The 11,964-nt window shown below is 42.2% G+C and overlaps 1 protein-coding gene across 4 annotated transcripts in view; it reads right to left on the bottom strand.

The window, feature by feature from the left end:
- Positions 1-4,675: 4,675 nt before the first annotated feature.
- LOC133465221 (host cell factor 1-like) overlaps positions 4,676-11,964 on the bottom strand; it is a 57,181-nt gene continuing 49,892 nt past the window's right edge. For 3 of the 4 annotated variants that reach the window (XM_061747766.1, XM_061747774.1, XM_061747787.1), the window contains exons 28-30: positions 9,582-9,879; positions 9,451-9,505; positions 4,676-9,349 (exon numbers count right to left, since the gene is read on the bottom strand). In XM_061747766.1, coding sequence (XP_061603750.1) covers positions 9,289-9,349; positions 9,451-9,505; positions 9,582-9,879 — 414 coding nt within the window. In that variant the 3' untranslated portion in view covers positions 4,676-9,288. Of the gene's footprint in view, positions 9,350-9,450; positions 9,506-9,581; positions 9,880-11,964 lie in introns of those variants that run through there. The other variant, XR_009784578.1, reaches the window with a different exon arrangement.

Raw genomic sequence — 11,964 nt, 5'->3', positions numbered from 1 at the left:
CCCGCAAGAGTTCTGTCAGCTCGGTCGCATGCTTGCCGGTCGAGCTGAATGACGCTGTCTGGAACGCTGCTGTTAAGCCATGTTTCCACCAACACAGCACTCTCACACCGTCTTACGAGTCGAGCGGAGCAGTCGAATTTAATCCAGCTTGTTGTCCAGAGAGCATACACGATGGAAGGAATAGCCGGCTTGTGTGGTTTCGCTGCTAGCCTAGCTATGATACCTCCGCGCTTGTCACGTTTCTGCTTCCTCCTTCGTCGGTCGTAGCGCGACACAGGAGTGGAGTTCGGAGCTGTTCTAGGCACCCGGAGCAGACCGCAGTTCCATAGCTCCTCAGTGAGAGTAGAGTTTAACTCCGTAAAAGTAGTTCTACCGATGTCGAGCAGAAAATTACGACTGTATCTGCGTCTTGGAACATGTAGACATTACGAAAACGGAGTAAAACACGCTGACGTATAAGACGAAAACATGAAAACACCGTTTGTTTGGGACAGAGAGCAGCTGCTGCGCATGCATGCGCAATCTTTCTGCTCTGATATGCACTGCCAACTACGAGACCTAATATAGACAAGTGTGTGCCATTCCAAGTGTTCAATCAACTGAATTTAGCACAGGTTGACTCCATTTAAATTGTAGAAGCATCTCAAGGATGATCAGTGGAACTCAGATGCACCTCAGCTTAACTTCGAGTGTCATAGCAAAGGGTGTGAATACTTGCGTACCTCTTATGTTTGAATTTTTAATTTTTTATAAATTTACACAAATGTCTGAAAATATTTTTTTACTTTGTCGTTTTTACTTTGTTTCCGCGGAAACAAGGCGAGGTGGCCCGAGTTGGAAGACCAACTCGAGCAATGGATTAATGATCAAAGAACAGCCGGGAGTAGCGTCTCCACAGTCACCATTCGACTGAGGGCAATAACTTGGAGCTTGCCATCATTCCAGGAGGCTTGACGAAGGAACTCCAACCGCTGGACATCGGTGTAAACAGGGCGTGCAAAGTGAAGTTGTGAGCGGCGTGGGAGCGATGGATGACAGATGGCGAACGCAGGTTTACTAAGACTAGGAGGCAGCACCGGGCCAATTACGCCACAATTTGTGAATGGAGTGTGGCTGCTTGGGCTAACGTGTCTGCTTGCACTGTTGTTCGAGCTTTCGTAAAAGCCGGCATCATTTCTGAGGAGCCGCACGGCAACGAGACTGACTCCGACAATGACGAGAGGTAACCTGGCGTGTTTGATGGAGAACTTGCCCAGCTGTTCATTTCAGATACAGAAGATGACGACTTTGATGGATTTGTGGATGAGGAGTGATCAAAAAATAACATGAGTACATTGTTAAATACGTCAATAAAGTACAACCGAACTCAGTTTTGCTCCCGCTGCCTTTTTAAAAACATTGTTTTAGCGTGCATGCATGCTAACGTATGTTTTAAGTTAGCGTATGTTTTACCATGCCTGTGCCCAATAATTCTGTGCGCCTTATGTATGTGTTAAATACAGAAATAGACCTCGTAACTGAGACTGCACCTTTTAATACGGTGCGCCTTATGGTCATGAAAATAAGGGACAGAGCACCTTTTGTTTGAAACCACCCACTTTTCAAGTGAGCAAAAGTATTGGAACAGACATTATTAAATTAACCTAAAGTGAAGAACATTCAGTATTTGGTGGCATTATCGTTACTTGCAATAACTGCATCAAGCTTGTACCCATTGACTTCGTCAGACTGTTGCATTCTTCATTTGAAATGCTTTTCCTGACCTTTACTGCAGCCTTTTTCAGCTCTTGTTTGTTTCTCGGGGTTTCTCCTTTCAGTCTCCTCTTCAGGAAGTAAAATGCATGCTCTATTGGGTTAAGGTCTGGTGATTGACTTGGCCAGTCGAAGACCTTGCACTTTTCCCCCGATGAAGTCCTTTGTTGTTTTGGCAGTGTGTTTTGGGTCATTGTCTTGTTGCATGATGAAGCTTCTCCTGATTAGTTTGGATACATTTCTTTTTAAATTGTCAGACAATGTTTTTTATTTTTTTAGACTTCAGAATTCATTCTGCTCCTACCATCATAAGTTTACATCATCAATAAAGACTAGTGAGCCCGTTCCAGAAGCAGCCATGCAAACCCAAGCCATGACATTACCTCCACCACGCTTCACAGATGAGCTTGTGCGTTTTGGATCATAAGCAGATCCTCTCTTTCTCCATACTTTGGTAGAGGTTAATCTTGGTGTCATCAGTCCATAAAATCTTTGTTCCAAAACTTATCTGACTTATCTCTGTACTTTCCAAAATCCAATCTGGCTCATGAATTTACTTTTCCACACAGGGCCAGCTAGCTTTGCATACATTTTTTCCCCTTATTAAATAAAATCACTGTTTAAACACTGCATTTAATGTTTATATGGGCTTTCGTTGTCTGATATTTACATTTGTTTAATTCTAAAATAAGAACTTGAGAAGGGGGCAAATACTTTTTCACGGCACTGTATATGTACATATACACTATATTGTAAAAAGTTTTCGCTCACCTGCCTTGACTCAGATATGAATTTAAGTGCTTAAACAGCTTAAATTCTTCAGGGAAGATTTTCCACAAGGTTGAGGAGTGTGCCTATGTGAATTTATGACCATTTTTACAGAAGCACATTTGTGAGGTTACACACTGATGTTGTACGGGAAGGCTTGGCCCTCAGTCTCCGCTCTAATTCATCCAAAAGTTTTCTGTAGGTTGAGGTCAGGATTGTGCAGAACAGTCAAGTTCATCCAAGAACTTGACTTCATGTTGGAACAGGAAGAGACCATCTCCAAACTGCTCCCACAAAGTTGGTAATGTCCAAAACATTAGCCCCTGAGCTCCAGTGAAAGGAACTCTGAATATTTCAGCATACTAAGAGATTTTGGACAGTCTAACAGTTTGGGGATTATCCCTCCCTGTTCCAACATATCTGTACACCAGTGCACAAAGCAAGGTCCATAAAGAAATGGATGAGAGATTTTCCATTCCGCTTGGCCAGCCAGTACCCACCAGCTGCCTCAGGAGTCCCACACCCATAGAACCCCTTCAGTTTGACAGCATTTTTAAGAAGGGGGACCGCAGGGTGTGTTCCAACTACAGGGGGATCACACTCCTCAGCCTCCCTGGTAAGGTCTATTCAGGGGTGCTGGAGAGAAGGGTCCGTCGGGAAGTCGAATCTCAAATCCAGGAGGAGCAGTGTGGTTTTCGTCCTGGCCGTGGAACAGTGGACCAGCTCTACCCAACCAGTCTACATGTGTTTTGTGGACTTGGAGAAGGCGTTGGACCGTGTCCCTCGGGGAGTCCTGTTGGGGGGCAGGGGTGGTGGGGGAGGTGGGTGGTGGTAGATGGTGCTTCAGGAGTATGGGGTAACGAACCCCCTGATACGGGCTGTTTCAGTACCTGTACGACCAGTGTCAGAGTTTGGTCCGCATTGCCGGCAATAAGTCGGACTCGTTTCCGGTGAGGGTTGGACTCTGCTAAGGCTGCCCTTTGTCACCGATTCTGTTCATAACTTTTATGGACAGAATTTCTAGGTGCAGCCGAGGCGTTGAGGGGGTCCGGTTTGGTGGCCTTAGTATTGCATCTCTGCTTTTTGCAGACGATGTGGTTTTGTTGGCTTCATCAAGCCGTGATCTCCATCTCTCACTGGAGCAGTTCACAGCCGAGTGACGGTCACTCCTCTCCAGGTCGGGGATGAGATCCTGCCCCAAGTGGAGGAGTTCAAGTATCTTGGGATATTGTTCACGAGTGAGGGAAGAATGGAACTGGAGATCGACTGTGGATCGGTGCAGCGTCTGCAGTGATGCAGACTTTGTATCGGTCTGTTGTGGTAAAGAAGGAGCTAAGCCGAAAGGTGAAGCTCTCAATTTACCAGTCGATCTACTTTCCTACCCTCACCTATGGTCACTGCTCCTCCACATTGAGAGGACCCAGATGAGGTGGCTTGGGCATCTGATTAGGATTACCAATGCCATTGGCACTAACACAGCCCAATACCATCACAGATGCTGGCTTTTGAACTTTGCGTCCATAACAGTCCGGATGGTTCTTTTCCTCTTTGGCCCGCAGGACACGACGTCCACAATTTCCAAAAACAATTTGAAATGTGGACTCGTCGGACCACAGAACAATTTTCCACTTTGCACCAGTCCATCTTAGATTAGCTCGGGCTCAGAGAAGCCGGCGGCGTTTCTGTGTGTTGTTGATAAATGGCTTTTGCTTTGCATAGTAGAGTTTCAAGTTGCACTTACGGATGTAGCGCCGAACTGTATTTACTGACATTGCTTTTCTGAAGTGTTGCTGAGCCCATGTGGTGATATCCTTTACACATTGATGTCGGTTTTTGATGCAGTGCTGCCTGAGGGATCGAAGGTCACGGGCATTCAATGTTGGTTTTCTGCCTTGCCGCTTACATGCAGTGACTTCTCCAGATTCTCTGAACCTTTTGAAAATATTATGGTCCGTAGATGATGAAATCCCTAAATTCCTTCCTTTATCAGTTTGAACATTAAATATCTTGTCTTTGTAGTGTATTCAATTAACTACAGGTTGAACATGATTTGCAAATCATTGTATTCTGTTTATTTATGTTTAACACAACGTCCCAACTTCATTGGAATTGGGGTTGTAATAATATTTAAATGAATCTAAAAAAAAGATTTGCCTGGATTGAAAATACATTTATTTTTCTACTTTTTCCGGTGACGGTCATCTGACCTGAGTGAGCAAAACTGTGGCTACCGCTAATGCTAGTTCATCTACGAGAAGCAAAGGAGAGGAACAAACATTGCTGGTACTACTAATAACCTTGACATTTCCAAGCAGCAGTATAGGAGCATTTTTAGCTATCTGGTTAAGAACAGATGGAAATTGGGTAGTTGCAAAGACCCAGATAATTTTCTGAGTTCGAAAAACTAAGTCACAAACATGTCTCAAGATTTAAGTGGGACACGGAAGAAAACACAGGCACAGTCTAATCTGATGAATGTATTTATCATATTAATATATTATAAATATATTAAAACTAAATTTATAATGAATATATCTATCATTCAATATAATCAATATATTACTACACATATAGTATATATGTGGGACAGTGAAAAAGTAATGAGCCCAAATTAATTTTATCTACTAATTATTGCAATTTATTTCCAGAAATATTCACAGTTGTAGTTTAAATACTAGTTTTTTTTCCTTTTCTTTTTTGATGATGAAAGCCTGGAAATTAGGTCACTGTTGGATGTCCGTCAGAAGCAGAGCGCTGTGACTGAATTCCTTACTTTGGAAGGAGAACTACCACAAAACATTTTCAAAAGGTTGAAAAATGTGTATGGGGAAGCTGCAATAGGCTACAGCACAGTGAAAAAGTGGGTGTCTAGGATAAAAGAAACGCAAAGAATGAGAGCCTCCTTTGAGTGAGCACAATGACAACAAAGGAGCGGCAGACCATCATCAGAGCTCAATCCTGGGACTAGTGCTTTGGGTCGAGGCACTGATAAGAGATCATCATCATAAAGTCATTATTGATGAAATTACCATCATGTGTCATCATTGATGACATAACCTCCCTAACCCCAAAAAACAGTTTGCATCCTTTTGAAAATGTTTCGTTTGGTTCCCCTTCCAAAGCAAGAAATTCAATCACAGCCTCTGCCTATGACGGCATCCAACAATGATGTCATTTCTCAAATGGCTGAAAGGAAGAGGAGAGGCTTAATTCCCCCCCAAACATTCAAACAAGTATTTAAACTACAGTGAAAATGTCAGAAAAAAATATTTCAATTATTAGCAGGTTAAACTAAATTGGGCTCATTACATTTTGACTGCCCCTTGTACATACCTGCATACGGTATTATATTTATTATATGTATACAAAATTGAATTGTGTATCAAACTGCACATTAGAAATTGAATGGAATTTTAACTTTGCTGTACTGTTACAGTACAAATATGTACAGTGGATAAAGTAGCCACACCAACCATGCAGCCGTTTGCTAAAATCATTTAAGATAATTTTTTCCTCATTAATGTACACACAGCACCCCATATTGAAAAACTGAATCGTTGACATTTTTGCAGATTTATTAAAGAACTGAAATATCACAGCCATAAGTATTCAGACCCTTTGCTGTGACACATTTAACTCAGGTGCTGTCCATTTCTTCTGATCATCCTTGAAATGGTTCTTCACCTTCATTGGAGTCCAGCTGTGTTCGATGATACTGATTGGACTTGATGAGGAAAGCCACACACCTGTCTATATAAGACCTTACAGCTCACAATGCATGTCAGAGCAAATGAGAATCATGAGGTCAAAGGAACTGCCTGAAGAGCTCAGAGACAGAATTGTGGCAAGTCACAGATCTGGCCAAGGTTAAAAAAAGGATTTTGCTGCCCTTAAGGTTCCAAAGAACACAGTGGCTTCCATAATCCTGAAATGGAAGATGTTTGGGACGATCAGAACCCTTCCTTGCCGTCCTTGCAAACTGAGCAATCGGGCGAGAAGAGCCTTGGTGAGTGAGCAATAGAATAACCCAAAGATCACTGTGTCTGAGCTCCAGAGATGCAGTCAGGAGATGGGAGAAAGTTATAGAAAGTCAACCACCACTGCAGCCCTCCACCAGTCGGGGCTTTATGGAAGAGTGACCCAACGGAAGCATCTCCTCAGTGAAAGACACATGAAAGCCTGCATAGAGTTTGCTAAAAAAAAAAAAAAAAAAAAAAAAAAAAAAAAAAAAAAAAATCACCTGGGCCCGGTTGTTCAAAACTCGTTTATTTTAAACACTGGTTCACCACTAACCACCAGTTAAATTCTTAACCTGCCGTTAGCTAACCGACCGTTAAACATGCGTTGTTGAAAACATGGTCAGAGTTTTGGTCGTTAAATAAATGCAAAGTTTCGAAATCTGTGAATAATCGTGATAATTACTTTTTCCACAATCACAAGCACTTCTGAAACATATTACACATCTTAATTTAGCAGTCGCACAAGTTCAATAAATTGCATGGGTCTAAAGATTTACTTTTGTCTCACTAAAGAGCATCTATTTACTCAAGCAAATTTCTAGCTTTCCCTCTATAACAAGCCAGAATTACTTTTGTTACTATGACGACTATCGAGTGCCCTTGAACTTGATTTACTGTAGATTAGATGATAATCATCCAAAACCGTGATCTGTCTAACAAAGAGATGACACAACCTGCCTCAAGCCTTCAGTGGAAATGAATGCTTTTACCAAGCAAATGTATTATTACACCCTTCGCAAAAGGATATTTTTATGTTAAGTTTACCTGCCAAGATACAGTGGAACTGAAGATTTCAAAAATGAACATTTTCATGAAAAATAAGTTTCAAATTAAACCCTTTACTGGGCAAGTGTTTTGATTTTTACTGGGTTATTTTTGTCATGCCACCACTGTACAACTACTTATCAGTGAAGGCAAAGATGTATAGTATGACGACAACCATAGAAGTGCAATGTATTTGTGATGCATTAACATGGTACATCCTGACTGCACCCTAAAATATGGCAAAAGTGACTACATCAATATCATTAACAAAACAACAAAATGTGTATCAGTCAGCTATTTTTTAGAATACTCACATGCACTGCATAAAAAAACCTATCTGTATAAAAAGTTTTATAATGGTGACAGTTTGACTCTGGAACATATTTCAGTTATAACTGATTTACAATGAATTAATAGGCATGAAATGGGAACAAGTTGGTAGTCAATTTGTATCCCAAAATAGATTATGTTCGACTTTGGACGTTCCTGTTAAGTTAGTCAATATTTTATAGCATAAACTGACAAGTTTACTTTCTATACACAGTAATTTCTCTGTAACACTCACTTTTGCGCCAGACCACAGTAATAAACTGCAACAAGAAAATCTAATATGTTTCTGTCTTAGCTTATCTGAGTTACCATGGAAAGAACATTGGCAGTAAATTTGACTTAGCATTATTGGTATCAGTAATATCTGTTTATGAGAGGAACTAACAGAAAGTGTGACAATAAAATGAAGCCAGCGTTAGCTGCGAACACCATCTTTAGAGTTAACCACACTGTTAAAATGTTAGCGGCGGTCCTTTGGTGTGTTAACTTTAATGTCAAGTTAACAGCCGGTTAAAGTTAACCGAGTTTTGGACAACAAGATAACGGTGCCGTTAAAGTTAACGGTCAGTTAAGTCTACTTAACCAGTGGTTAAAAAATAAACGAGTTTTGAACAACCGGGCCTTGAAGGACTCCAAGATGGTGAGAAATAAGATTCTCTGGCCTGATGAGACCAAGATAGAACTTTTTGGCCTTAATTCTAAGCGGTATGTGTGGAGAAAACCAGGCACTGCTCAACAGACCCAACAGTGAAGCATGGTGGTGGCAGCATCATGCTGTGGGGGTGTTTTTCAGCTGCAAGGGACGGACAACTGGTTGCAATCAAAGGAAAGATGAATGTGGCCAACTACAGGGATATCCTGGACAAAAACCTTCTCCAGAGTGCTCAGGACCTCAGACTGGGCCGAAGGTTCACCCTCCAACAAGACAATGACCCTAAGCACACAGCTAAAATAATGAAGGAGTGGCTTCAGAACAACTCTATGACTGTTCTTGAATGGCCCAGCCAGAGTCCTGACTTAAAACCAATTGAGCATCTCTGGAGAGACCTGAAAATGGCCATCCACCAATGTTCACGATCCAACCTGACATAACTGGAGAGGATCTGTAAGGGGGAATGGCAGAGGATCGCCAAATCCAGGTGTGAAAAATCTGTTGCAGCATTCCCAAAAATACTCATGGCTGTATTAGCTCAAAAGGGTGCTTCTACTAAATACTGAACAAAGGGTCTGAATACTTAAGGCTGTGTGATATTTCAGTTTTTCTTTTTGAATGAATCTGCAAAAATCTCAACAATTCCGTTTTTTTTCTGTCAATATGGGGTGCTGTGTGTACATTAATGAGGGGGGGAAAAGACGGGGGTCTGAATACTTTCCGTACCTACTGTATATAAAAATAAAGGGAAGTAAAACGTAAGTAACACTAGATATTTGGTAATATTTTTTTGCAATTGCAAGAAAATAAGTTACTCCTAACCGCTCTGCAGATGCTCCACCCATGTGTATAAGAGACCGTTGACCTTTCAACAATTAATTATCTCAGAGAGGACAGTTGTTTGGTGTATTTTTTCCACGTCTCCATGATGAGCGTCACAGAGGGGGAGAAATGAACAAAAGAAAGTTGTGACGGGTCAATGTACAAATATCCGAGAAGTCCTCAGCACAGCTTGGAGTCCTCTGATTGGTCAGCTCTGAACTTCTTTGGTGTGACAGATTTACTGAGGAAATAAGATTATAAGAATTATTTCTTCTGTACCCTCATGAGAAAAAATCATTCCTGACCAGTCACACGACCAATCAATAAAGTAATTGCACTCACAAGTCAGGAGAAGACACCGGTCGCTTGCTGGCTGCTTTGGCGTCTTTGCTGGTTTCTGCAGAAAACAAACAAGAGGTCAAGAGGTACACAAGCACGATGGGGACCTGTACGGCAGAAGTAATGTTGCTCACCTTGAAGCCACCGCACCTGTGTGGCCGGCCCGTAGCCCTTCTGGTTGCGAGCAGCGATGCGGAAGATGATGGCGGGCTTGGTGGTATGGTCGATGTGGGCGTTGGTGAGACTGCAAGTCTGGACCAGGCAGGATGGGCTGGCGCCGCAGTACACCCTCATAAAGGCTAGCTGTGCCGGACCGGACCCGGAGGCGGCAGTGGCCTGGCTCGACTGTATTGCCAGGTACACGGAATATTCTGTGATCTTCCCCGATGTGACAGCCGGAGGCTCCCAAGTAAGCTGAGCTCCACCCAGATTCTGCAGGAGTACAACAAGGTAAGTAGGGGCAGCCTTAATATAAAATAAGATTTTCTGTTACAAAAATCCAAGCTTTGTTTTTACACCCCACACCAAACCCCCCCCCCCCTTTACTCAAGTATTTATGTTAAGAAGAAACGATACTTTTACTCCATTACAATAATCTACGCAGCACGTTGGACGACTGGTTAGATCGTCTGCCTCACGGTTCTGAGGACCGGGGTTCAATCCCCGGCCCCGCCTGTGTGAAGTTTGCCTGTTCTCCCTGTGCCTGTGTGGGTTTTCTCCGGGCACTGCGCATTCATGTCCGCACACAAAGTCTTCTATTGGGCTTCACGGGCCAATCAAAGTGAGTCGTCACAGCTGTGCCCGACTTGTATTTACATTACAGCCAACGAAAAACAACAGCTTTAACATGCAATGTAGTTTTATCACTGCCGAAACTTGGGTATTTCAGCCAACTTCTAACTTCAGAAAACACTTTGCGGTAAGTTTCAGATGTTTTTGCGGTCTTTTTGGCTGTGCATATGGCAACATTAGCACTATTTTATGGTCACACGTAACTGTAAAACATCCATCTTGTTCTCTGTCTCTCTCTCTCTCTCACACACACACATACACACACACACACACACACAAATGGTCAGCAAACAGCTTCTTCATTCAGCCATTTTAGTGGATAAAGGAAATCTTTCTGTAAGGCCCTATGCATATTTCACCCCCCCACTTAAAATTAGAATTCCTCAACGTTCTCAGTCTTTTTTGCCACCTGTCCCAGCTTTTTTGGAACGTGTTGCAGCCATAAAATTCTAAGTTAATGATTATTTACTAAAAACAATAAAGTTTATCAGTTTTAACATTAAATATCTTGTCTTTGTAGTGTATTCAATTAAATATAGGTTGAACATGATTTGCAAATCATTGTATAATGTCCCAACTTCATTGGAATTGGGGTTGTAGGACAGCAGAGCCTAAGTGGGGAAAAACTAAACTCCAAATTGACTATGACCTCAACAGAAAAATACTTTGTAGTTTTAACCAAGTTATTCAGAGATAGCATTTTTTTTCTGAAATCATTAGATAGAATTTAGGAATGCTCACTCTGTTTGCGGTGATTGACAAGCTCACAAACCCCCCTATTCAGACAGCTAAAGAGCTCCTCACAACAGATAAATGCAATGAATTTGCTTGCTGTTTTAGTGAAAAAATACAATCCATCAGGTCAAATATCAGCACAATCAGCAGAATGATATAAAACCTAAAACCGCCCAGGAAATACTGTATTACTATGTCAGAATTTGATACAGTTGACAGAAAAGCTGTAGAGAAAACGGTTCAACAGCTGAAACCCTCAACAAGGTGTCTGGACTCAATACCATCTGACTTATTCAAAACGAGCTCGCTGATTTGCAGAAAATAAATGCTCACTTCAGTCAGGCGAGTTTCCTAAACCTATGAAAGTAGCTGCCAAAAACAGAATGCAGGATGCTTCCATGTTAGCAAACTATAGACCCATCTCCAACGTCCTATTCATTGCCAAGATTGTCAGGAAAGTCGTTTTTAATCAACTTTTTGACAATTTTCAAATAGGTTTCAGACCCCATCACAAGACAGAATCAGCTCTTATCAAAGTACTAAATAATATAAGATTGAACACTGATTTGGGAAACATCACTTATGATGTTGGATCTCAGAATTAGAATCATCTTTATTTGCCTCCTGAAGTCCACGATCATCTCTACAGTCTTGAGCGTGTTCAGCTCCAGGTTGTGTCGGCTGCACCACAGCTCTAGCCGCTCCACTTCCTGTCGATATGCAGACTCGTCACCGTCCTTGATGAGGCAGATGACAGTGGTGTCATCTGCAAACTTGAGGAGTTTGACAGCCGGGTGTGCTGAGGTGCAGTCGTTTGTGCAGAGAGAAGAGCAGCGGAGAGAGGACACAACCTTGGGGCGCCCCAGTGCTGATGCTGCGTGTGGATGAGGTGGTCTCTCCCAGCCTCACCTGCTGTGTCCTGCCCATCAGGAAGCTGTAGATCCACTGGCAGATGGCAGGTGAGACGCTGAGCTAGAGAAGCTTGGATGA

Source organism: Phyllopteryx taeniolatus, chromosome 1 (assembly GCF_024500385.1).
Source record: "Phyllopteryx taeniolatus isolate TA_2022b chromosome 1, UOR_Ptae_1.2, whole genome shotgun sequence".
Classification (NCBI taxonomy): Eukaryota; Metazoa; Chordata; class Actinopteri; order Syngnathiformes; family Syngnathidae; genus Phyllopteryx; species Phyllopteryx taeniolatus.
Note: the sequence above shows the minus strand (reverse complement) of the source record. Positions and strands in the feature narration are given on the sequence as shown.